At 42.3% G+C, this 23,101-nt stretch overlaps 1 protein-coding gene across 1 annotated transcript; it reads left to right on the top strand.

Annotated features, from left to right (window-relative positions):
• The first annotated feature begins 6,407 nt into the window (after positions 1–6,407).
• Positions 6,408–8,214, top strand: LOC126957599 (methionine adenosyltransferase 2 subunit beta-like). Its single transcript, XM_050795705.1, is given in 3 exon segments — positions 6,408–6,636; positions 6,639–7,002; positions 7,004–8,214. Coding segments are annotated over 3 exon segments (996 nt in total). The 5' UTR covers positions 6,408–6,422; the 3' UTR covers positions 7,422–8,214.
• Positions 8,215–23,101: the final 14,887 nt, after the last annotated feature.

Here is a 23,101-nt window from a genome sequence, read left to right as displayed (position 1 = left end):
TGATCCCAGCACTTCCAGAGGCCGAGGTAGATCACCTGAGTCCAGGAGTTCAAGACCAGCCTGGGCAACATGGCAAGACCCCATCTCTATTAAAAAAAAAAAAAAAGGAATCAAACTATTCTAAAAATATAATGAACACAAAAGAACTCGGAGTTAAATACGGTGAATTGAAACATGATTTTCTTGATTCTCCTAAGGCCCTAACATGGCAGCAGAGAGACAAAGAACAAAGGCGAGAAAGTGACGGATGAGAAATGCCAACAAATGCTTGAAAGATGCACGAAGGGGAAATGACTGAGCCGACTGGAGGCGGCTGACCTGAGGGTCTGCAGTGCAGCCCTGCAGCCCAGCACTCAGAGGCACTGTGTTCTTTGGAAGGTGGGGTCGAAGGAAAAAGTTGAAAAAAGGGACTGGTGGAAAGTTTGAAGCAAGAGCAGTTAGCCCCTTCCCCTCTTCCATGCCCTCCCTTCCCACTGCAAGATACTAGAGTTCATTTTCTGGACCAAATGAGCCAGAGAAGATCTGGACTCAATCAGCAGGAACAAGAGGAGGTTGAAAGTAACACGGAACACTGGAGGACTCCGTTATTAATAAAGTCGGCTGCCAGAGCCGTGAGACTCCTGGCTGCCTTCTCCTGCCTGGTTCTCGGAGGGCAGTCAGCCAAGCACACACCACCCAGTGGGTCTGGAAGCCCCTCCCTGGAAAAACTAAATGGCCCCAGAAGAGACCTCCGTATGTTGTTTGTGTTGGGGGTGAGGGAAAGGTTTGCCATATGACACAGCTGGCATCCCACCCAATCTCCCTGAAGATGTTAATCCCCAAAGCCACCAGTCAGCCAGTGTCCTCACCCCAGAGCTCCAGTATCTCACTGTAGAACAGACACAGACCACTTAGAGTCACAGCAGCATTTTCAGAAAGTGTCCATACCATGGACACAAACAGACTGAAGAAAGCAATTCTGAGAAAACAAAGACATTCAGAAACTAGGAAAAAAAAAGTTTAATTAAAATTACTTTTTAATCAGAAAAAAATAAGGTGAGATACTGTATCTATGAAACAAGAATGTGTTGCAATAAAAAGGAATATTCTGAGAACAAGGAACCACACTTAGAAACTAAAACTATGAGAGCTAAAATTACAAATTCAACACAAAGTTTAAAAGTAGAGCAAGAAACTCCTAAAGTGGAATAAGCAACCAAAGAACTGAACAATAGAAAAGACCACCAGAGGATGAGTTCCCAAACCCACATCCGATTACTGCCCCAGGGAGAGGAAAATAGAGGGGAGAAAATTATTAAAGAAATGATTTGAGAAACTCACAGTTCTGCTTGCAGCAGTTGGAGTTGGGCTTCCTTTCACAGGCAGCAGAAGATTCCCTGATGGTCATGAGGAGCATTCCAGGAAGATGAGGACTCAGGAGTGCTCCTGGAGTGGGCAACTTGGAGGTCACTGGGTAACTTGGTGAGAGCAATTTTGGCAGAGTAGTGGGGCTGAATCCAGGGGGAAGTCTGGTGAGCGAATGGAAAGGAAGCAGAGACAATGTGTGAGCACACACAAGTTTTACAGCGAGAAAGAAAATCAACTGACAGCTACGAGAAGGATTTTTTTTTTTTTTTTTTGATGGAGTCTTGCTCTGTCGCCCAGGCTGGAGTACAGTGGTGCGATCTTGGCTCACTGCAAGGTCCGCCTCCCGGGTTCACACCATTCTCCTGCCTCAGCCTCCCGAGTAGCTGGGACTACAGGTGCCCACCACCACGCCCAGCTAATTTTTTGTATTTTTAGTAGAGATGGAGTTTCACCGTGTTAGCCAGGATGGTCTCAATCTCCTGACCTCATGATCCACCTGCCTCTGCCTCCCAAAGTGCTGGGATTACAGCTGTGAGTCACTGCACCTGGCCATAGGATTTTTTTTTTTTTTTAATTTATTCTTGAGACGGAGTTTTGCTCTTGTTGCCCAGGCTGGAGTTCAATGGTGTAATCTTGGCTCACCGCAACCTCTGCCTCCCGGGTTCAAGTGATTCAAGGAGGATTTTTTTCTTTTTTTTTTTATTATACTTTAAGTTCTAGGGTACATGTACACAACATGCAGGTTTGTTACGTATGTATACATGTGCCATGTTGGTTTGCTGCACCCATTAATTCATCATTTACATTAGGTATTTCTCCTAATGCTATCCCTCCCCCTGCCCCCAACCCATGACAGGCCCCTGTGTGTGATGTTCCCTGCCCTGTGTCCAAGTGTTCTTATTGTTCAATTCCCACCTATGAGTGAGAACATGTGGTGTTTGGTTTTCTGTCCTTGTGATAGTTTGCTCAGAATGATAGTTTCCAGTTTCATCCGTGTCCCTGCAAAGGACATGAACTCATCCTTTTTTATGGCTGCATAGTATTCCATGGTGTATATGTATCACATTTTCTTAATCCAGTCTATCATTGACGGACATTTGGGTTAGTTCCAAGTTTTTGCTATTGTAAATAGTGACACAATAAACATATGTGCATGTGTCTTTATAGTAGCATGATTTATAATCCTTTGGGTATATACCCAGTAACGGGATGGCTGGGTCAAATGGTATTTCTAGTTCTAGATCCTTGAGGAATTGCCACACTGTCTTCCACAATGGTTGAACTAATTTACACTCCCACCAACAGTGTGAAAGCATTCCTATTTCTCCACATCCTCTCCAGCATCTGTTGTTTCCTGACTTTTTAATGATCGCCATTCTAACTGGTGTGAGATGGTATCTCACTGTGCTTTTGATTTGCATTTCTCTGATGACTAGTGATGATGAGTATTTTTTAATGTGTTTGTTGGCTGCATAAATGTCTTCTTTTGAGAAGTGTCTGTTCATATCCTTTGCCCACTTTTTGATGGGGTTGATTTTTTCTTGTAAATTTGTTTAAGTTCTTGGTAGATTCTGGATATTAGCCCTTTGTCAGATGGGTAGACTGCAAAAATTTTCTCCCATTCTGTAGATTGCCTGTTCACTCTGATGGTAGTTTTTTTTTTTCTGTGCAGAAACTCTTTGGTTTAATTAGATCCCATTTGTCTATTTTGGCTTTTGTTGCCATTGCTTTTGGTGTTTCAGTCATGAAGTCCTTGCCCATGCCTATGTCCTGAATGGTATTGCCTGTGTTTTCTTCTAGAGTTTTTATGGTTTTAGGTCTAACATTTAAGTATTTAATCTATCTTGAATTAAATTTTGTATAAAGTGTAAGGAAAGGATCCAGTTTCAGCTTTCCACATATGCCTAGCCAGTTTTCCCAGCACCATTTATGAAATAGGGAATCCTTTCCCCATTTCTTCTTTCTGTCAGGTTTTTCAAAGATCAGATGGTTGTAGATGTGTGGTGTTATTTCTGAGGCCTCTGTTCTGCTCCATTGGTCTATATATCTGTTTGGTACCAGTACCATGCTGTTTTGGTTACTGTAGCCTTGTAGTATAGTTTGAAGTCGGGTAGCGTGATGTCTCCAGCTTTGTTCTTTTGGCTTACGATTGTCTTGGCAATGAGGGCTCTTTTTTGGTTCCATATGAACTTTGAAGTAGTTTTTTCCAATTCTGTGAAGAAAGTCATTGGTAGCTTGATGGTGATGGCACTGAATCTATAAATTACCTTGGGCAGTATGGCCATTTTCACGATATTGATTCTTCCTATCCATGAGCATGGAATGTTCTTTCATTTGTTTGTGTCCTCTTTTATTTTGTTGAGCAGTGGTTTGTAGTTCTCCTTGAAGAGGTCCTTCACATCCCTTGTAAGTTGGATTCCTAGGTATTTTATTCTCCTTGTAGCAGTTGTGAATGGAAGTTCACTCATGATTTGGCTCTCTGTCTGTTACTGGTATACAGGAATGCTTGTGATTTTTGCACATTGATTTTGTATCCTGAGACTTTGCTGAAGTTGCTTATGAGACTTTGCTGAAGTTGCTTATCAGCTTAAGGAAATTTGGGGCTGAGACGATGGGGTTTTCTAAATATACAGTCATGTCATCTGCAAACAGGGACAATTTGACTTCCCCTTTTCCTGAATACCCTTTATTTCCTTCTCTTGCCTGATTGTCCTGGCCAGAACTTCCAACACTTTGTTGAATAGGAGTGGTGAGAGAGGGCATCCCTGTCTTGTGCCAGCTTTCAAAGGGAATGCTTCCAGTTTTTGCCCATTCAGTATGACATTGGCTGTGGGTTTGTCATAAATAGTTATTATTTTGAGATGCATTCCATCAATACCTAGTTTATTGAGTTTTTAGCATGAAGGGATGTTGAATTTTATTGAAGGTCTTTTCTGCATCTGTTGAGATAATCATATGTTTTTTCATTGGTTCTGTTAATGTGATGGATTACGTTTATTGATTTGCATATATTGAACCAGACTTGCATCCCAGGGAGGAAGTTGACTTGATTGTGGTGGATAAGCTTTTTGATGTGATGCTGGATTCAGTTTCCCAGTATTTTATTGAGGATTTTTGCATCGATGTTCATCAGGGATATTGGTCTAAAATTCTCTTTTTTTTTGTCTCTGCCAGACTTTGATATCCGGATGATGCTGGCCTCATAAAATGAGGCAGGGAGGAGTCCCTCTTTTCCTATGGATTGGAATAGTTTCAGAAGGAATAGTACCAGCTCCTCTTTGTACCTCTGGTAGAATTTGGCTGTGAATCCATCTGGTCCTGGACTTTTTTTGGTTGCTAGGCTATTAATTATTGCCTCAATTTCAGAGCCTGTTATTGGTGTATTCAGAGGTTCAACTTCTTTGTGGCTTAGTCTTGCAAGGGTGTACGTGTCCAGGAATTTATCTATTTCTTCTAGATTTTCTAGTTTATTTGTGTAGAGGTGTTTATAGTATTCTCTGATGGTAGTTTGTATTTCTGTGGGATCGGTGGTGATATCCTTTTGATCAGTTTTTATTGCATCTATTTCATTCTTCTCTCTTTTCTTCTTTATTAATCTTGCTAGTGGTCTATCAATTTTGTTGATCTTTTCAAAAAACCAGCTCCTGGATTCATTGATTCTTTGAAGGGTTTTTTGTGTCTCTATCTCCTTCAGTTCTCCTCTGATCTTAGTTATTTCTTGCCTTCTGCTAGCTTTTGAATTTGTTTGCTCTTGCTTCTCCTGTTCTTTTAATTGTGATGTTAGGGTGTTGATTTTGGATCTTTCCTGCTTCCTCTTGTGGGCATTTAGTGCTATATATTTCCCGCTACATACGGCTTTAAATGTGTACCAGAGATTCTGGTACATTGTGTCTTTGTTCTCATTGGTTTCAAAGAACATCTTTATTTCTGCCTTCATTTCATTATTTATCCAGTAGTCATTCAGGAGCAGGCTGTACAATTTCCATGTAGTTGTGTGGTTTTGAGTGAGTTTCTTAATCCTGAGTTCTAATTTGATTGCACTGTGGTCTGAGAGGCAGTTTGTTCTGATTTCTGGTCTTTTACATTTGCTGAGGAGTGCTTTACTTCGAACTGTGTGGTCAATTTTGGAATAAGTGTGATGTGGTGCTCAGAAGAATGTATATTCTGTTGATTTGGGGTGGCGAGTTCCTAATAGATGCCTATTAGGTGTGCTTGGTGCAGAGCTGAGTTCAAGTCCTGGATATCCTTGTTAACCTTCTGTCTCATTATCTAATTTTGACAGTGGAGTGTTAAAGTCTCCCATTATTATTATGTGGGAGTCTAAGTCTCTTTGTAGGTCTCTAAGGACTTGCCTTATGAATCTGGGTGCTCCTATATTGTGTGTATATATATTTAGGATAGTTAGCTCTTCTTGTTGAATTGATCCCTTTACCATTAAGTAATGGCCTTCTTTGTCTCTTCTGATCTTTGTTGGTTTAAAGTCCGTTTTATCAGAGACTAGGATTGCAACCCCTGCTTTTTTTTTGTTTTCCATTTGCTTGGTAGATCTTCCTCCATCCCTTTATTTTGAGCCTGTATGTATCTGCATATGAGATGGGTCTCCTGAATACAGCACACTGATGGGTCTTGACTCTTTATCCAACTTGCCAGTCTGTGGCTTTTACTTGATGCATTTAGCCCATTTACATTTAAGGTTAATATTGTTATGTGTGAATTTGATCCTGTCATTATGATCTTAGCTGGTTATTTTGCTCATTAGCTGATGCAGTTTCTTCCTAGAATCGATGGTCTTTACAATTTGGCATGTTTTTGCAGTGGCTGGTACTGGTTGTTCCTTCCCAGGTTTAGTGCTTCCTTCAGGAGCTCTTGAAAGGCAGGCCTGGTGGTGACAAAATCTCTCAACATTTCCTTGTCTATAAAGGATTTTATTTCTCCTTCACTTATGAAGCTTAGTTTGGCTGGATATGAAATTCTGGGTTGAAAATTCTTTCCTTTAAGAATGTTGAGGAGGCCCGCGTCAATCCTGGGTTGGAAGAGGTGGTGGCCGGTGAGGCTGTGGCGTGAAGACAGCAGGCATGGTGGGGCGGGAGAAAGAGCTCTCTATACACTTTGTTCCCAGGAGCTGCCGGCTGGTGGAGGAGGAAGTTAACATCCCTAATAGGAGGGTTCTGGTTACTGGTGCCACTGGGCTTCTTGGCAGAGCTGTACACAAAGAATTTCAGCAGAATAATTGGCATGCTGTTGGCTGTGGTTTTAGAAGAGCAAGACCAAAATTTGACCGGGTTAATCTGTGGATTCTAATGCAGTTCATCACATCATTCATGATTTTCAGCCCCATGTTATAGTGCATTGTGCAGCAGAGAGAAGACCAGATGTTGTAGAAAATCAGCCAGATGCTGTCTCTCAACTTAATGTGGATGCTTCTGGGAATTTAGCAAAGGAAGCAGCTGCTGTTGGGGCATTTCTCATCTACATTAGCTCAGATTATGTATTTGATGGAACAAATCCACCTTACAGAGAGGAAGACATACCAGCTCCCCTAAATTTGTATGGCAAAACAAAATTAGATGGAGAAAAGGCTGTCCTGGAGAACACTTTAGGAGCTGCTGTTTTGAGGATTCCTGTTCTGTATGGGGAAGTTGAAAAGCTCGAAGAATGTGACTGTTATGTTTGATAAAGTGCAGTTCAGCAACAAGTCAGCAAACATGGATCACCAGCAGCAGAGGTTCCTCACACATGTCAAAGAGGTGGCCACTGTGTGCCGGCAGCTAGCAGAGAAGAGAATGCTGGATCCATCAATTAAGGGAACCTTTCACTGGTCTGGCAATGAACAGATGACTAAGTATGAAATGGTGTGTGCAATTGCAGATGCCTTCAACCTCCCCAGCAGTCACTTAAGACCTATTACTGACAGCCCTGTCCTAGGAGCACAGCGTCCAAGAAATGCTCAGCTTGACTGCTCCAAATTGGAGACCTTGGGCACTGGCCAACGAACACCACTTCGAATTGGAATTAAAGAATCACTTTGGCCTTTCCTCATTGACAAGAGATGGAGACAAATGGTCTTTCATTAGTTTATTTGTGTTGAGTTTTTTTTTTTTTTTAATGAAAAGTATAGCATGTGGCACTTTTTAAAGAACAAAGGAAATAGTTTTGTATGAGTACTTTAATTGTGACTCTTAGGATCTTTCAGGTCAATGATGCTCTTGCACTAGTGAAATTGTCTAAAGAAACTAAAGGGCAATGTTGCCCTGTTTACAGTAATTTTTCTTTTTATCATTTTGTTTGTCCTGGCTAAACTTGGAGTTTGAGTATAGTAAATTAGATCCTTAAATATTTGAGAGCCAGGATGAAGCAGATCTGCTGTAGACTTTTCAGATGAAATGCATTGTTCATTCTCATAACCTCCATATTTTCAGGATTTTTGAAGCTGTTGACCTTTTCATGTTCATTATTTTAAATTGTGTGAAATGGTATAGAAATCATTGGTGTTCATTATTTGCTTTGCTTGAGCTCAGATCAAAATGTTTGAAGAAAGGAACTTTATTTTGCAAGTTATGTACAGTTTTTATGCTTAAGATATTTCAACATGTTATGTATATTGGAACTTCTACAGCTTGATGCTTCCTGCTTTTATAGCAGTTTATGGGGAGCACTTGAAAGAGCATGTGTACATGTATTTTTTTCCTAGGTAAACATTGAATGCAAATGTGTATTTTTTTAATATAAATATATAACTGTCCTTTTCATCCCATGTTGCCGCTAAGTGATATTTCGTATGTGTGGTTATACTCATAAAAACGGGCCTTGTAAGTCTTTTCACCATTCATGAATAATAATAAATATGTACTGCTGGCATATAAAAAAAAAAAAGAATGTTGAATATTGGCCCCCACTCTCTTCTGGCTTGTAGTGTTTCTGCTGAGAGATTCGCTGTTAGTCTGATGGGCTTCCCTTTGTGGGTAACTTGACCTTTCTCTCTGGCTGCCCTTCACATTTTTTCCTTCATTTCAACCTTGGTGAATCTGACAATTATGTGTCTTGGGGTTGCTCTTCTCGAGGAGTATCTTTGTGGTGTTCTCTGTATTTCCTGAATTTGAATGTTGACCTGCCTTGTTAAGTTGGGGAAGTTCTCCTGGATAATATCCTGAAGAGTGTTTTCCAACTTGGTTCCATTCTCCCTGTCACTTTCAAGTACACCAATCAGACGTAGATTTGGTCTTTTCACATAGTCCCATATTTTTTGGAGGCTTTGTTCGTTTCTTTTTACTCTTTTTTCTCTAAACTTCTCCTCTTGCTTTATTTCATTAATTTGATCTTCAATCACGGATACCCTTTCTTCCACTTGATTGAATCGGCTATTGTAGCTTGTGCATGTGTCACGCAGTTCTTGTGCCATGGTTTTCAGCTCCAACAGGTCATTTAAGGTTGTCTCTACACTATTTATTCTAGTTAGCCATTCATCTCATCTCTTTTCAAGGTTTTTAGCTTCCTTGCGATGGGTTCGAACATCCTCCTTTAGCTTGGAGAAGTTTGTTATTACCGACCTTCTGAAGCCTACTTCTGTCAACTCGTCGAAGTCATTCTCCATCTAGCTTTGTTTGGTTGCTGGCACGGAGCTGCAATCCTTTGGAGGAGAAGAGGCGCTCTGGTTTTTAGAACTTTCAGCTTTTTTGCTCAGTTTCTCCCCATCTTTGGGGTTTTATCTACCTTTGGTCTTTGATGCGGGTGACCTACAGATGGGGTTTTGGTGTGGATGTCCTTTTAGTTGATGTTGATGCTATTCCTTTCTGTTTGTTAGTTTTCCTTCTAAGAGTCAGTTCCCTCCGCTGCAGGCCTGTTGGAGTTTGCTGGAGGTCCACTCCAGACCCTGTTTGCTTGGGTATCACCAGCAGAGGCTGCAGAACAGCAAATATTTCAGAACAGCAAATATTGCTGCCTGATCTCGAGGAGGGTTTTTTTTTTAAAGGTAAGAGTCATTAGGACATGCTTCTATGATGATTTAAAAAATAAATAGTAAAAGTAGCTTGAAATAGCAATTGTATTCCTGTTTCTGAGGTAAAGACCATATATATATATGTGTGTGTATATATTTATATATATGTGTATATATATATGTTTGTTTGTTTGTTTTGAGACAGAGTCTCACTGTCTCCCAGGCTGGAGTGCAGTGCTTCGATCTCAGCTCACTGCAACCTCCACCTCCCAAGTTCAAGCGATTCTTGTGCCTCAGCCTTCCAAGTAGCTGGGATTATAGGTGCATGCCACCACACCTGGCTAATTTTTGTATTTTGTATATATTTTTTTAGATGGAATTTCACTCTTGTCATCCAGGCTGGAGTGCAATGGTGTGATCTCAGCTAACTGCAACCTCTGCCTCCCTGGTTCGAGTGATTCTTCTGCCTCAGCCTCCCGAGTAGCTGGGATTACAGGCATGTGCCACCGTGTCCAGCTAATTTTTGTATTTTTAGTAGAGATAGGGTTTCACCATATCAGCCAGGTTGGTCTGGAACTCCTGACCTCAGGTGATCCACCCACCTCAGCCTCCCAAACTGCTGGGATTACAGGCATGAGCCGCTGTGCCCAGCTTAATTTGTGTATTTTTTAGTGGAGGCAAGGTTTTGCCATGCTGGGCTAGGCTGGTCTCAAACTCCTGACCTCAAGGGATCTGCCCATCTCAGTCTCCCAAAGTGCTGGAATTATAGGGGTGAGCCACCATGCCTGTCTCACATTTATAATAAAGAAAATGGAGGGCTGAGAGTGGTGGCCCATGCCTGTAATCTCAGCATTATGGGAGGCCAATGCAGGAGGATCGTTTGAGGCCAAGATTTGGAGACCAGCCAGGGCAACATAGCAAGGCCCCGCCTCCGCAAAAAATGGTATGCACCCATCATCCCAGCTACTCAGGAGGCTGAGATGGGAGGATCACTTGAACCCAGGAATTCTAGGCTACAGTGAACTATGATCATGCCACTGCACTCCTGCCTTGGTGACCAAGCAAGACCCTGTCTCTAAAAGAAGAAAGAATAAAAAGAAAATGGAAAAGAAAATTTCGAATTCAGGAATTCTGGTGCCTAAACACCTTTGACCTCAACGATGGGGAAGATTTAAATTCAAGGGATTATAAGAGATGAGGAAGGATATGACTTTTTTTCCCCCAAGTATCTGCCTCAGTTCTCCATAATTACACAGTACATATGAAAATAACTATAGATCTATTCTGGTCACTGATTTTCTAGAAAAAGTTTCAGTTCTTTTCCCACTGTATATTCAGTAGTTTCTTGCATCACTAGTGCAGTGTCCTGAATAGTTCACATTCAAGGTCAGCAATTTTATTTTTATTTATTTTATTTTTTGAGATAAGAGTCTTGCTCTGTTGCCCAGGTTGGAGTGCAGTGATGCAATCTCACCTCATTACAACCTCAGCCTCCTGGGGTCAAGTGATTCTCCTGCCTCAGCCTCCTGAGTAGCTGGGATTACAGGCGCATATGCCACCACCCCTGGCTAATTTTTGTATTTTTAGTAAAGACGGGGTTTCACCATATGGGACAGGCTGGTCTCGAACTCCTGACCTCGTGATCTGCCTGCCTCGGCCTCCCAAAGTGTTGGGATTACAGGCGTGAGCCACTGCACCCGGCCAGATCAGTAATTTTATTATCCATTTGCTCAACAAGTAATTTAATCATTCAACAGGATTCATTCAGCCCCCACAATATGGCAGGGTACACGCATCTACAATGCTAGGTGATAGAGACAAGCTGCAAAGGCCAGGCCTCTGCCCTCACCATGCTCAGTAAGGTGGGAAGTGCTGGACACCTGCGTGAGAACCATGCAAGGCACTCCCCATGGCTGAAACGCAAGAGGTATCTGCTGCAGCCACAACACAGCAGGGCCATCAGGAGAGGACAATGTGGCACAGAAAGCAAAGAGGGATCCACTGGGAAGAGGCTGTGGCCTCAGCCCTGCAGCACCTGGGGAAGTGCTGTCCCTCAGGAACCTAGGAGTCCCCTCAGAGGATTAGGAAAGGCTGGTGCCGCTTTTGTGTGGGGGTTGACTCTCTTACAACCTGAAGTCTTCTGCCAAACTCTGCAACTGATTTCCGGGAAATCTGTGTGAAGAGCAAAACATGTTACCAGCACAGTAGGTCAACCCCAGGGCGGAGCCCACTGCTCACTTACACAACTGTCATTTCTGCCTCCCCTGGACCAGCACCGGCTCACTGTGTGGCTTTCACCGGGAGAGAACATTGTGACCTGCCAGGGGAGTGTCTCTGCCCTGGGAACTCAGCACTCCTGCCCAGGTATTATAGAGCCAGGTGAGTGGAGAGGGTTAGGAACACCACTAAGACCTCAGCCTGCTAAACTGCACTTTGAAAATTCAAGCCTTGTTGGACTGAGTGTTAGTGCAGTTTCCAGAAAGGCCTAGGTTACTCCCTGGCGCTGGAAGAATCTGATTCAGTGTCGATCCAGAACGTGCTGTGATGAATGTTCTCTCTGTATAAAGTATCTCCTATTTCAACAGCCATCATGGGAAAAAAAAATCTATGAAAAGTAAAAGGAGCAGCAATGAGTTAGAAGCACTGCTCAGTCACAGAAAATGTTTCCACCCAAGAAATAATTTTATTCTATTTTTGCAAATGCAAATAAGAATGGAAATTTAACATGGTCACTTCCACTGTGGAGCAGGCTTTTATAATTGCTGCCAAGTTCCGCAATAATCATAAATGCCTCTCATTCACTCACATGCTAAGCTTGACCCTCACGCGTCCTCGCAGCACATCTGAGACTTTGGTGTCTTTCTCTCAGCTAGAAGCCTGCCATTTTCCAGCTTCTGTTTTGCACAAATGCAGCAAGCTATGCAGCTTAGGATCTGGGTTTAGACAGTGAAAGATTTTGACTTGCACTTTTTCAGCCTGTCGTGGAGACAACATGGTGAAGGGGCAACTCCTGGAGGGCTTTTCGTCCTGTGTGAGCTGAGGCCAGTCACTTCACTTCTCGGGGCCTCAGTTTCCCCCTTCAGGATGTGAGGAGGTCGCATAGTAGACCCTGAGTTTTCTTCCAAAAACCACAACCTATGATTCTTTGAGCCACTCCGACTGAACTAGGTTACTCCAATGGGCAATAAAACAAGAACATGCTCTCCAGCCTTCTAGTTTCTGAATATGACGTTGAAGAAGTAGAATGGAATCTACCCCTTGGAAGTCACACCACTGCAGGGCAGGGTGCAGGAAGAAATAGGTCTCTAGGGGCCTGACAAGCTAAACCCAGAGGCTGCCTGCCGCCGGCAGCTGGCACTCAGGGCTGCACAGGGGACTGGAGAAAGAGAAGTGCTCCACAAGCCCAAGACCCTGTTCAGTCCCCAGCTAGTTCTTTGCTCAGGGGCTTTACCCCAAATCATAAGATAAACTCCTTTCCTACAAATCCACATAGGCTTCCCAGAAACCAAAGGGCTTTCCACAATGTTTCACATCACTCTTAAACACTGGCTCGGGCCAGGCGCGGTGGCTCACGCCTGTAATTCCAGCACTGTGGGAGGCCAAGGTGGGCGGATCACAAGGTCAGGAGTCCTGGCTAACACAGTGAAACCCCATCTCTACTAAAAATACAAAAAAAAAAAAAAAAAAATTAGCCGGGCTTGGTGGCAGGCTCCTATAGTCCCAGCTACTCAGGAGGCTGAGGCAGGAGAATGGCCTGAACCCGCGAGGCAGAGCTTGCAGTGAGCCCAGATCATGCCACTGCACTCCAGCCTGGGGGACAGAGCGAGACTCCGTCTCAAACAAAACAAAACAACAACAACAACAACAACAACAAAAACCACTGACTCATCAAGCGGGGGTTCATCAATGCTTTTTGGATGACGTGGTTCCACACAACTTCTCAGCTGCCCATGACACCTTTCTCCTAGCCCCAGATTCAACAGTCAGCAGCTTACAAAAAAGATCCCCCTAGTAACTTTATTGAGACATAAGTTACATACAAGTTGTATTGACTTAAAGTACACAACTGGATGAGTCTGGACCATTGTATACACCATGAAACTACCATTGTCACCAAGATTACAACACTGCCATTGCCACCAAAAGATTCCTGTGCTTTTCTGCAGTCCTGTCTTCTATCCCCTCCTACAGGCAACCACCAACCTGCTTTTTGTCACTACATAGATCAGTTTGAGTCTCTAGAATTTTACATAAATAGAATCAAACAGTATGTCCTTTTGTGTCTGGCTTCTTCCACTCAGCATAATGAGATCTGTTCATGTTGCTTGTACCAACATGTGTTTCTTTTCATTGCTAAATAGTACCCCATTGTATGGATGTACTATGTTTTATTTATCCGTTTACCCCTTGGAGGGCATTTGGGTTGTTTCCAGGGCCTATTACGAATAAAGATTCATGTGCAAGTCTTCGTGTGGATGTGTATTTTTATTTTTCTTGAGTAAATAGGAGTAGAATGGCTGGATCATATGGTGGGTGTATGTTTAAAGAAAGTTCACAAAATCCTGAGGCAAACAATAAATGATTGCCAGGCACACCTTTGCCCTCAATGAAGAAAAGGTTAGAGTTTCTTTGGAGGCATTGATTTTTAACATTCTCTTTCTCTGAATGTTTTCAATATAACAGGGATGGAAGAAGAGCTTTTAACAAGTTATACATCATTTCTCTCATTTGCAGAGGAGGAAATTAGGGCCTGGTAAGATGAAGGTACCTGCCAAAAATGAAGTTACATACAAGCCTGGCACAGTGGTTCATGCCTGTAATCCCAGTACTTTGGGAGGCTGAGGTCGCTTGAGCCCAGAAGTTCGAGATCAGCCTGGCCAACATGGTGAAACCGTGTCTTTACAAAAAATACAAAAATGAGCTGGGCATGGTGGCACACGCCTTTAGTCCCAGCTACTTGGAAGGCTGAGATGGGAGGATCACCTGATTCCAGGCAGTCGGGGCTGCAGTGAGCCGTGGTCACATCACCACACTCCAGCCTGAGTGATGAGAATGAGACCCTGTCTAAAAAAAACCAAAAAGGCGGGCGCGGTGGCTCACACCTGTAATCCCAGCACTTTGGGAGGCCAAGGTGGGTGGATCATTTGAGGTCAGGAGTTCAAGACTAGCCTGGTCAACATGGTGAAACCCCGTCTTTACCAAAAATACAAAAATTAGCTGGGTGTGGTGGCGCACACCTGTAATCCCAGCTACTCAGGAGGCTGCAGCAGGAGGATCACCTGTTCCTTGGGAGCCAAGATCATGCCACTTCACTGCAGCCTGGGCAACAGAGTGAAACCCTGTCTCAAAAACAAAAACAATAATCATGCTTGATTAAAAAATAAAACTAACCCGAAAAACAATAACAACAAAGAGTTACAGGCTGTATGGAAGATTGTGGCAGGTCACATGTGTGAAGAACACCGCGTGGCAAATACATGTGTGCGGAGTTCTTGATGGAAGGAAATGTCAAGAGAGCCCCATGGCTCTGGGAGCTGGCTCACACTATTAGAGTTGCGCACTGTCACAGCTGGGAGTGGCCTTAGTCATCATTTATATTGGATGACGCATCTTCTCAACTTCGAATCTGATGAGGAAAAGTAGTTTTCAGCATGAGTTTCTGACAGAATCCCAGCCCTGAGACTTCACAGACAAGTGGACAGACCATCATCACTCTGCCCCAGGCCAGCACTGCTCACTCAGACAGCTAGGCCTTTTTGCAGTTCGAGGAGGTCAGCACCTCTGCGGAAACACCTCACACCTTTGCCAAATGTGAAACTGCCAGTAGTGAACTTTGAATTCCTTCAAGTAGAATCCAGTGGAAATAGTTGTTCCTTTTTCATCTTCGTTTGCAATAAAAATGGAATGAAATCTTTAATTGACATCTCTTTCCTAATCTGAAACATAAGCCTCATAAAATTCTAATTATAAAAATCAATTTGGCTAGGCGCGGTGGCTCACGCCTGTAATCCCAACATTCTGGGAGGCCAAGGCAGGTGGATCACCTGGAGTCGGGAGTTTGAGACCAGCCTGACCAACGTGGATAAACCCCGTCTTTACTAAAAATACAAAATTAGCTGGGTGTGGTGTCGTGTGCCTGTAATCCCAGCTACTCAGGAGGCTGAGGCAGGAGAATCGCTTGAACCTGAGAGGTGGAGGTTGCGGTGAGCTAAGATAGCACCATTGCACTCCAGCCTGAGCAACAGAGTGAAACTCCGTCTCAAAAAAAAAAAAAAAAAAAAAAAATCATGTTTGCTGTCTGTTGTTAATAGCATGCGTGATTCCTGGAGGGATATTGATAAGATCACTTTTAACAATAAAATAGCAAATCTTATTTTAGATGGGACGCTGATTGATGCATGATATTTTAAGTGTTACAATCAGGTAGATTAAACAATGCATATTTTGAGGAAGAAACATATCACTTGGAAGTATTTGACCATAACCTCAACAGCAAACAAAATTACTTCATTCCTTTAGGAAACACAACATTGAGAAGAGAATTCATGATATGAAAAGAATATATCGGTTAGAACGGAATGACTTAGAATTGGTTTCTTGGAATGACTGTTTTTCTTCACAAAGTGAAAGGAATTGAAATGAAATGCCAAAATTATTTGACCCAAATAATAAAGAGGAAGAAATAACAACTTACTGAGAGATGTTATCTTTATCACGTTTTCAGATTTGTCGGTTTTCTCAAAGGCATCCTAGGCTCTGTGGGGAAAAAAGCCTCCATCATCATTGCTGTTGCTTTTATAGCCTGAAGATTATGCTGAATCCCAAAGGCATTTTTGTGTTTTTCATGCTACCCCATGTTGCTTTTTTTTTTTTTTTTTTTGAGACGGAGTCTTGCTCTGTCACCCAGACTGGAGTGGAGTGGCGCCATCTTAGCTCACTGCAACCTCTGCCTCCCAGGTTCAAGTGATTCTCCTGCCTCAGCCCCCTGAGTAGCTGGGATTACTGGCACCTGCCACCGTGGCAAGCTAATTTTTGTATTTTTAGTAGAAACCAGGTTTCACCATGTTGGCCATGCTGGTCTCAAGCTCCTGACCTCAAGTGATCCGCCCACCTTGGCCTCTCAAAGCCCTGGGATTACAGGCATGAGCCATGCTGCCTGGCTTTACTGCATGTTTTTAAGGAACCCATACATATTCTCACTCTGAAGGTAAACTGTCAACTCCCAGTCTGCAATAAAAACTATTCCAGTATTCAGTCAAGGTGGAACCAAAATCTTCACATTGAAATCTAAGTTGAAGGGAGCTTTTTACTGAAGGTGTATGGGAAGGCTAAGAAAGTTCTCTAGGTGAGGAATGGGGGTGTGTCACCCACTTTTTATCATAATGACCCCCTCTTTATTTGATCCCAACTCGAATAACCCTGGAGCTCTTTCCAGAGGGCTGAGGAGACAGGAGACCTAAGCACTCTTAGTATTACTGACAGCATTTTAGCATCCGGAATGCCGGGGTCTGGTTTTCCAAAAACCTGTCCCCAAGGCTCTTTTGAGTCCATGTGAATTAATCTCCTCTGGCACAAGAGGAAAATTATATTTGGAATGCAGTTTAATCATTGCATGAAACTTCCTTGCAAATATTTTCTCCATTATGTTTGAAGCAGGTGTCGTAGGAATCAGGTATTCGATGGGAGGTATGAGCGCTTCATGGACTCTTAGCTCTCTTTTATCAACCCAAAACTTATAGCACAGTCTTGGGATCAAATAACAAACCAGGCAAAAGAGGGAAGAGAATGAATTATGGCCAGCAATTCAGAAGACACACTAGAATCTTCCAGTGACTGACCTAAAAAGTCCAGCAACAGCCTCGTAAGTGAGCAGTCAACTCCTTTTCTCTTACCGTTCTGTCTCTGTTACTCTCATCGCTGAGGCTGGCAAAGGAAAGTATGCTTCCTGGAGAAAAAAAGCACACCTGAGTTCAAATCAGATTCCGTCCTTCACTAGTTAAAGGGTGTTGGGTGATGACCGATTTCCTGGAGTGTCAGGGTGCTTGTCTATGAAGCAGAGCCACTGCTCACCTCCCCAGGGCTGGAGTGAGGGCTAAGTGAGTTTACATGCCAAGTGCGCAACACATACTGGGTGTTCCATGAAAGTTCTTATTCTCCTTCCCTACAGCTATTTCTCTTTCAAATAGAATGACATCTTTTCAGAAAACAAAACTAGAATTACAGGTTTGAGGCATGTTGGTTTGATGAATAAATCATTAGCCAAGGGGAGAGTTTGGACCTTTTCTCTTTATTGCGACTCAAGCTAATATTTAGCAGGCATTGGCTAAGGACCTAGGCCACACGATGCTCCATGATGGAACTCAAAGCAGAGCTTCATCCAACTTTCAGTTCAGGTGGCTTCGGGCCATCTAAGTGGGAGAATTAAAGCAGATTGGTAACTGTATTCCAGCCTGGCTCATGCAGCTTCATGATTAATTTAGTAGAGGATCTTTTGGTGTGTTCTTCACTCTCTGAAGGAGGCTGCATCCTGCCCAGGGAGCAATCTATGACAGGGCTCTTAGGGAAAATTTGGTCTTGACAAAATATCTGTCAATAGTTTCGTCTTCATCTTGGAAGAGGCCTTGTATCTTCCTGGCTGATGATGACAAAAATAGATCCCAGCACCTAAAAAAAAGATGACAGTCTAAGACATAGATGAATGAAAGTCCAAAGTTATGAACATAACATAGCACAGAGGAACATGTTTTATTATTTATTTTTGTTGAGTTTGTCATTCTAAAGAACAGAGGGAGGCTCTCAAAAAGAAAAAAACATGTATTTATTTGGGAATAGGGCATTGCAATGGGAATATGCATGCCACAGTAAACTGTGTGTGTGTACCCAGCAAGGTAAAAATGAAGACAAAAGCTTTTAAAGGAGAAATGAAGAGGATTACATAATGATTTTGAAATTATTATCCTTGGCTACAAAGATCAGTAACAAGGATGAGGCCATTCGGAGGTTGGACAGGCAGTTGCTGGGTGGATGTCTGCACAGAAGTATTTTTCGTGTAAGGCTAAAATGGCCTTTGTGCAAGGCTGTGTTTTTTGTGGTCTTTTGTGATAGCTTTTGTTATCAGACGTATAAGTGAGAACCCTCTCTTCACAGCCTACCCTCACTCTATTTCTAGGCTTTATTTTTTTCCTTTTTAACACAAGTGACTCCATTTTGATTCTGCTAATTTTCACATTCCCTCTTTTGTTTGTTTGTTTGTTTTGTATCTTTATTATACTTTATTGTTAGTTCCCACAAGCAAAACATTCCCTCTTTTGATCAAGATTTTTCTCCAAAAGTGTCACTAGTCAATCACCCTGTAGATGGGTTTTGGTGTCCCTTGGTGCTGGGATAGACATGTCCCAGGTTGCTGGCCCATCCCACAATGGAAAAAGTGAATGGCAAGTAGGAGTCATTGTCAAAACTCTTTTAAACACCTTTGCACAAAAGGGAGGTTGGAAGGGACCGGTTCTCAGGCTAAGTCTGCCTGCACTCCATTATGAAGTTCAATTTTGTCTGTTGTGTAGTTTTTTGCTGTCATCTCAAAGTGTTGGGTCAGCATTATTCTGAGTTTCTATGCCCACAAAAATTTCCTGGGATGGATTCTTGCTCTGTTGCCCAGACTGGGGTGCAGTGGCGTGATCTCGGCTCACTGCAACCTTCGCCTCCCAGGTTCAAACAATTTTCCTGCCTCAGCCTCCCAAGTAGCTGAGATTACAGGCGCACACCACCATTTAGCAGGGGAACACATGGCTCTTAGAAAAAGTAAAAGCATGTAAAGTTTCCTGGTTATATGAAACAATTCAGACACATCAAGAAAAGCTGGTTGGATGCAGTGGCTCATGCCTGTAACCCCAGTACTTTGGGAGGCCAAGGTGGGAGGATCATTTGAGGCCAGGAGTTTGAGACTAGTCTGGGCAATATAGAGAGATCTCATCTCTACAAAATATAAAAAAAGTAAGCTGGGCATGTGGCATTGCCTGTAGTCCCAGCTACTTGGGAGGCTGAGGCTGGAGAATCACTTGAGCCTGAGAGCTTGAGGCTTTGGTGAACGATTGTGCCACTGCACTCCAACCTGGGCAACAGAGCAAGACCCTGTCTCAAAGGAAAAAAAAAAAAGAAAAGCTAAGGGTACAACATCAAGTTACCCTAGAGGAAAACATTGCTTTTCTAGGTCTTAAAGATAGTCATTTTAGCAGCAGGTCATAATAGCAGAGTTAGAACTGGAAAAAAAGTCACAAGAGCTTACTAAAAAGCTGAAAAAGTTAATATCTCAGCTGAGCCAAAATATATGCCTTTTCAAGAGGGGAAAAGAGAGTTGAAGACAATGATACATGCCCTCAAATCGTGTGCAGTGAGACACAGCCAAAGTTGAACTTCTGAGATATGAATCTGAGAAACTTCTAGAGGAAAACTCTACCTCAAGAAATGAAATTACCACTCTGAATAAAAAAGACACATGTTTAACCTAAAACTATGGAAATTAAATGAATCTCAGGACAAAATATGGCAGTAATATAAACTGCAATTTAGAAGATGGCTGTTACAAAGGAGATTTCAGATTTAAAAATCAAAACCTCTTGCAATTTTACTAAGAGCAAATCAATATTTCAAGAAAATCGACTAGCCTGGGCAACAAGGTGAGACCCCATCACTACAAAAAACTTAACAGTTATCTCAGTGTGGTGGTGAATGTCTATGGTTCCAGCTACTAGGGAGGCTGAGGTGGGAGGATCACTTGAGTCTGGGAGGCTGAGGCTGCAGTCAGCTGTGATCATCCAGCCTGGATGACTGAGTGAGAGCCTTTCTCGAAAACTAAAAAGTTAAAAAAGAAAACTTTGTTGTTCTAGCAAAAGAAACCACACTTCAATTTTGCATTTGTGTGTGTGTGTTTTTTTTTTTTTTTTTTTTTTTTTTAGATGGAGTCTCGCTCTGTCACCAGGCTGGAGTATAGTAGCACGACCTCGGCTCACTGCAACCTCCACCTCCCAGGTTCAAGCAATTCTCCTGCCTCACCCTCCTGAGCAGCTGGGACTACAGGCAAACACCACCATGCCCAGCTAATTTTTGTATTTTAAGCAGAGATGAGGTTTCACCATGTTGGACAGGATGATCTTGATGTCTTGACCTCTGGATCCACCCTCCTCAGTCTCCCAAAATGCTGGGATTACAGGCATGAGCCACTGTGCCCAGCTGCATTAGTGTATTTTTAATATCAAATCTCACTTATAATGTAGAAACACTTACAAATAATTCCCCTCTAATTATAGCCAACTGAATCACACACACAACTCCTTTCATAAATTTCTTCTCCACAAACCTTTTTCATGACTTACTCATACCATTGACAACATGCTCAGACTTTCTGCTTTGTCCTATACTTCCTCTTAAACAACTAGTAAGGCAAAAATTTACCACATAAAGGCCAGGCACAGTGGGTCACCCCTGTAATCCTAACACTTTGGGAGGCTGAGGTTGGTGGACTACTCGAGGCCAGGAGTGCAAGATCAACATGGCAAGACCCTGCCTTTCAAAAACAAAACAAAATAAATAAATTTACCACATAAGATTCTTTCTCATACAAATTTATTCTCTTTTCTTTTTATGCTTTCTTACCAAAAATACACCTTGCTTTCTTTCTTTTTCTTCTGTTGTTTTCTTTTTTATTTTTTTTGAGACAGGGTCTTGCTCTGTCTCCCAGGCTGGAATGCAGTGGCACGATCTCTGTTCATTGCAACCTCCACCTCCTGGGCTCAAGCAATTCTCCTGCCTCAGCCTCCTGAGTAGCTGGGATTACAGGTGACCACCACCAAGCCTGGCTACATTTTTGTATTTTTAGTAGAGATGGGGGTTTCACCATGTTGGCCAAGCTGGTTTTGAACTCCTGACCTCAAATGATCTGCCTGCCTCAGCCTCCCAAAGTGCTGGGATTACAGGCATAAGCCACTGTGCCCAGCCATCTTTCTTTTCTTGAGACATGGTTTTGCTCTGCTGCCTAGGCTGGAGTACAGTGGCACATTCATAGCTCACTGCAGCCTAAAACTCCTAGGCTCACATGATTCTCCCACATCAGCCTCCAGAGTAGCTGGGACTACAGATACACGCCACCATACCCAGCTAAATTTTTTCAGTTTTTTTTTGAGACGAGGTCTTGCTACATTGTACAGGCTGGTCTCAAACTGCTGACCTCAAGTGATCCTGCCACCTCAGCCTCCCAAAGTGCTGGGATTACAAGTGTAAGTCACTGCATGTGGCACATAACTTACTTTCTCTCTTTCCTACTTACTGGTTCCTTTCTGTCTTGTTTCTATTTCCTTCCTAAATTTATATTTTGAAATAATTTTAAAATAACCTCGAAATCAGACAAATGTACTCTTCTTATTCAATAAAGAGCACATTTTTGTCTTTCTTATAATTTTTTCTTTCAAAAAAACACACATTATTTTGTGTGTGTTAATAGACCCAAGTATATTTAGTCTTTGTATAAAATTTAAGAAACAACAAATAAACTTATATTCAGCAATTTGTTCCAGGTTTTGTTTTTTTTTGGTTTTTTTTTTTTTTTTTTTTTTGAGACAGAGTCTCACTTTGTTGCCTGGGCTGGAGTGCAGTGGCGTGATCTTGGCTCACTGCAACCTCCACCTCCTGGGTTCAACTGATTCTCCTGCCTCAGCCTCCCAAGTTGCTGGGATTACAGACGCCTGTCACTGCGCCGGGCTAATTTTTTGTATTTTTACTAGAGATGGGGTTTCGCCATTTTGGCCAGGCTGGTCTTGAACTCCTGACCTCGTGATCCACCCGCCTTGGCCTCCCAAAGTGCTGGGATTACAGGCGTGAGCAATCACGCCCGACCTGTTTCAATTTTTAAAAAATCTTATTTGGAAATGACCCAGACATTTAATGAGTATTACTTAATTTAACATAATTTTAAGATTTCAAATTAAATGAAAAGTTTCTTTATAAATATTTACACCATTTACATTTACACAATTTAATAATTTATCTAGATTACTTATAAAAACTGACATATTAGACAAAGCCTAGAACCCTTTCAAATTATTTTGCTATTAACCATTTTTATAGTCTGTGAATATCAGGTGTTCACCTAAGTCACAACTTTAAATATAAACATATAGGTATTTTGTCTATGACTCAAAAAATAAAGCTGTTTTCATTATGAGCAATGTTTAATTAGTTTTACATATCAAAGAGTTACACACAAAGATCATTCTGGTTTATGCTGGGTTTATAGTTATATAACCTTTGTGTCAAACCTGGACATCTTAAAACATCTAGTAGAGACAAATATAAAACTGTCTGACAAGTAAACCCTAGGAAAAATGTATGTTGCTACTTCTTAAGACATCTGTATTTTTATTTTACCTATAGTTTTAAAAGCATCTTATAAACAATTTACTTAAGTCCTGTGAACTAAAAGGCACTTGAATTACCACATATTTTATATGAGCACTCATTTATATAAGCCAATCTGAAAAGAATTTCTTTTTTTTTTTCTTTTTTTTTTTTGTTTGAGATGGAGTCTCACTCTTTCACCCAGGCTAGAGTGCAGTGGCATGATCTTGGCTCACTGCAACCTCCACCTCCTGGTTCAAGCAATTCTCTGGTCTCAGCCTCCTGAGTTAGCTGGGATTACAGGCATGTGCCACCATGCCCAGCTAATTTTTAAATTTTTAGTCGAGACGGGGTTTCACCATGTTGGCTAGGCTGGTCTTGAACTCCTGACCTCAGGTGATCTGCCCACCTCAGCCTCCCAAAGTGTTGGGA

The sequence above is a fragment of the Macaca thibetana genome, chromosome 6 (genome assembly GCF_024542745.1).
Source record: "Macaca thibetana thibetana isolate TM-01 chromosome 6, ASM2454274v1, whole genome shotgun sequence".
Taxonomy (NCBI): domain Eukaryota; kingdom Metazoa; phylum Chordata; class Mammalia; order Primates; family Cercopithecidae; genus Macaca; species Macaca thibetana.
Note: the sequence above shows the minus strand (reverse complement) of the source record. Positions and strands in the feature narration are given on the sequence as shown.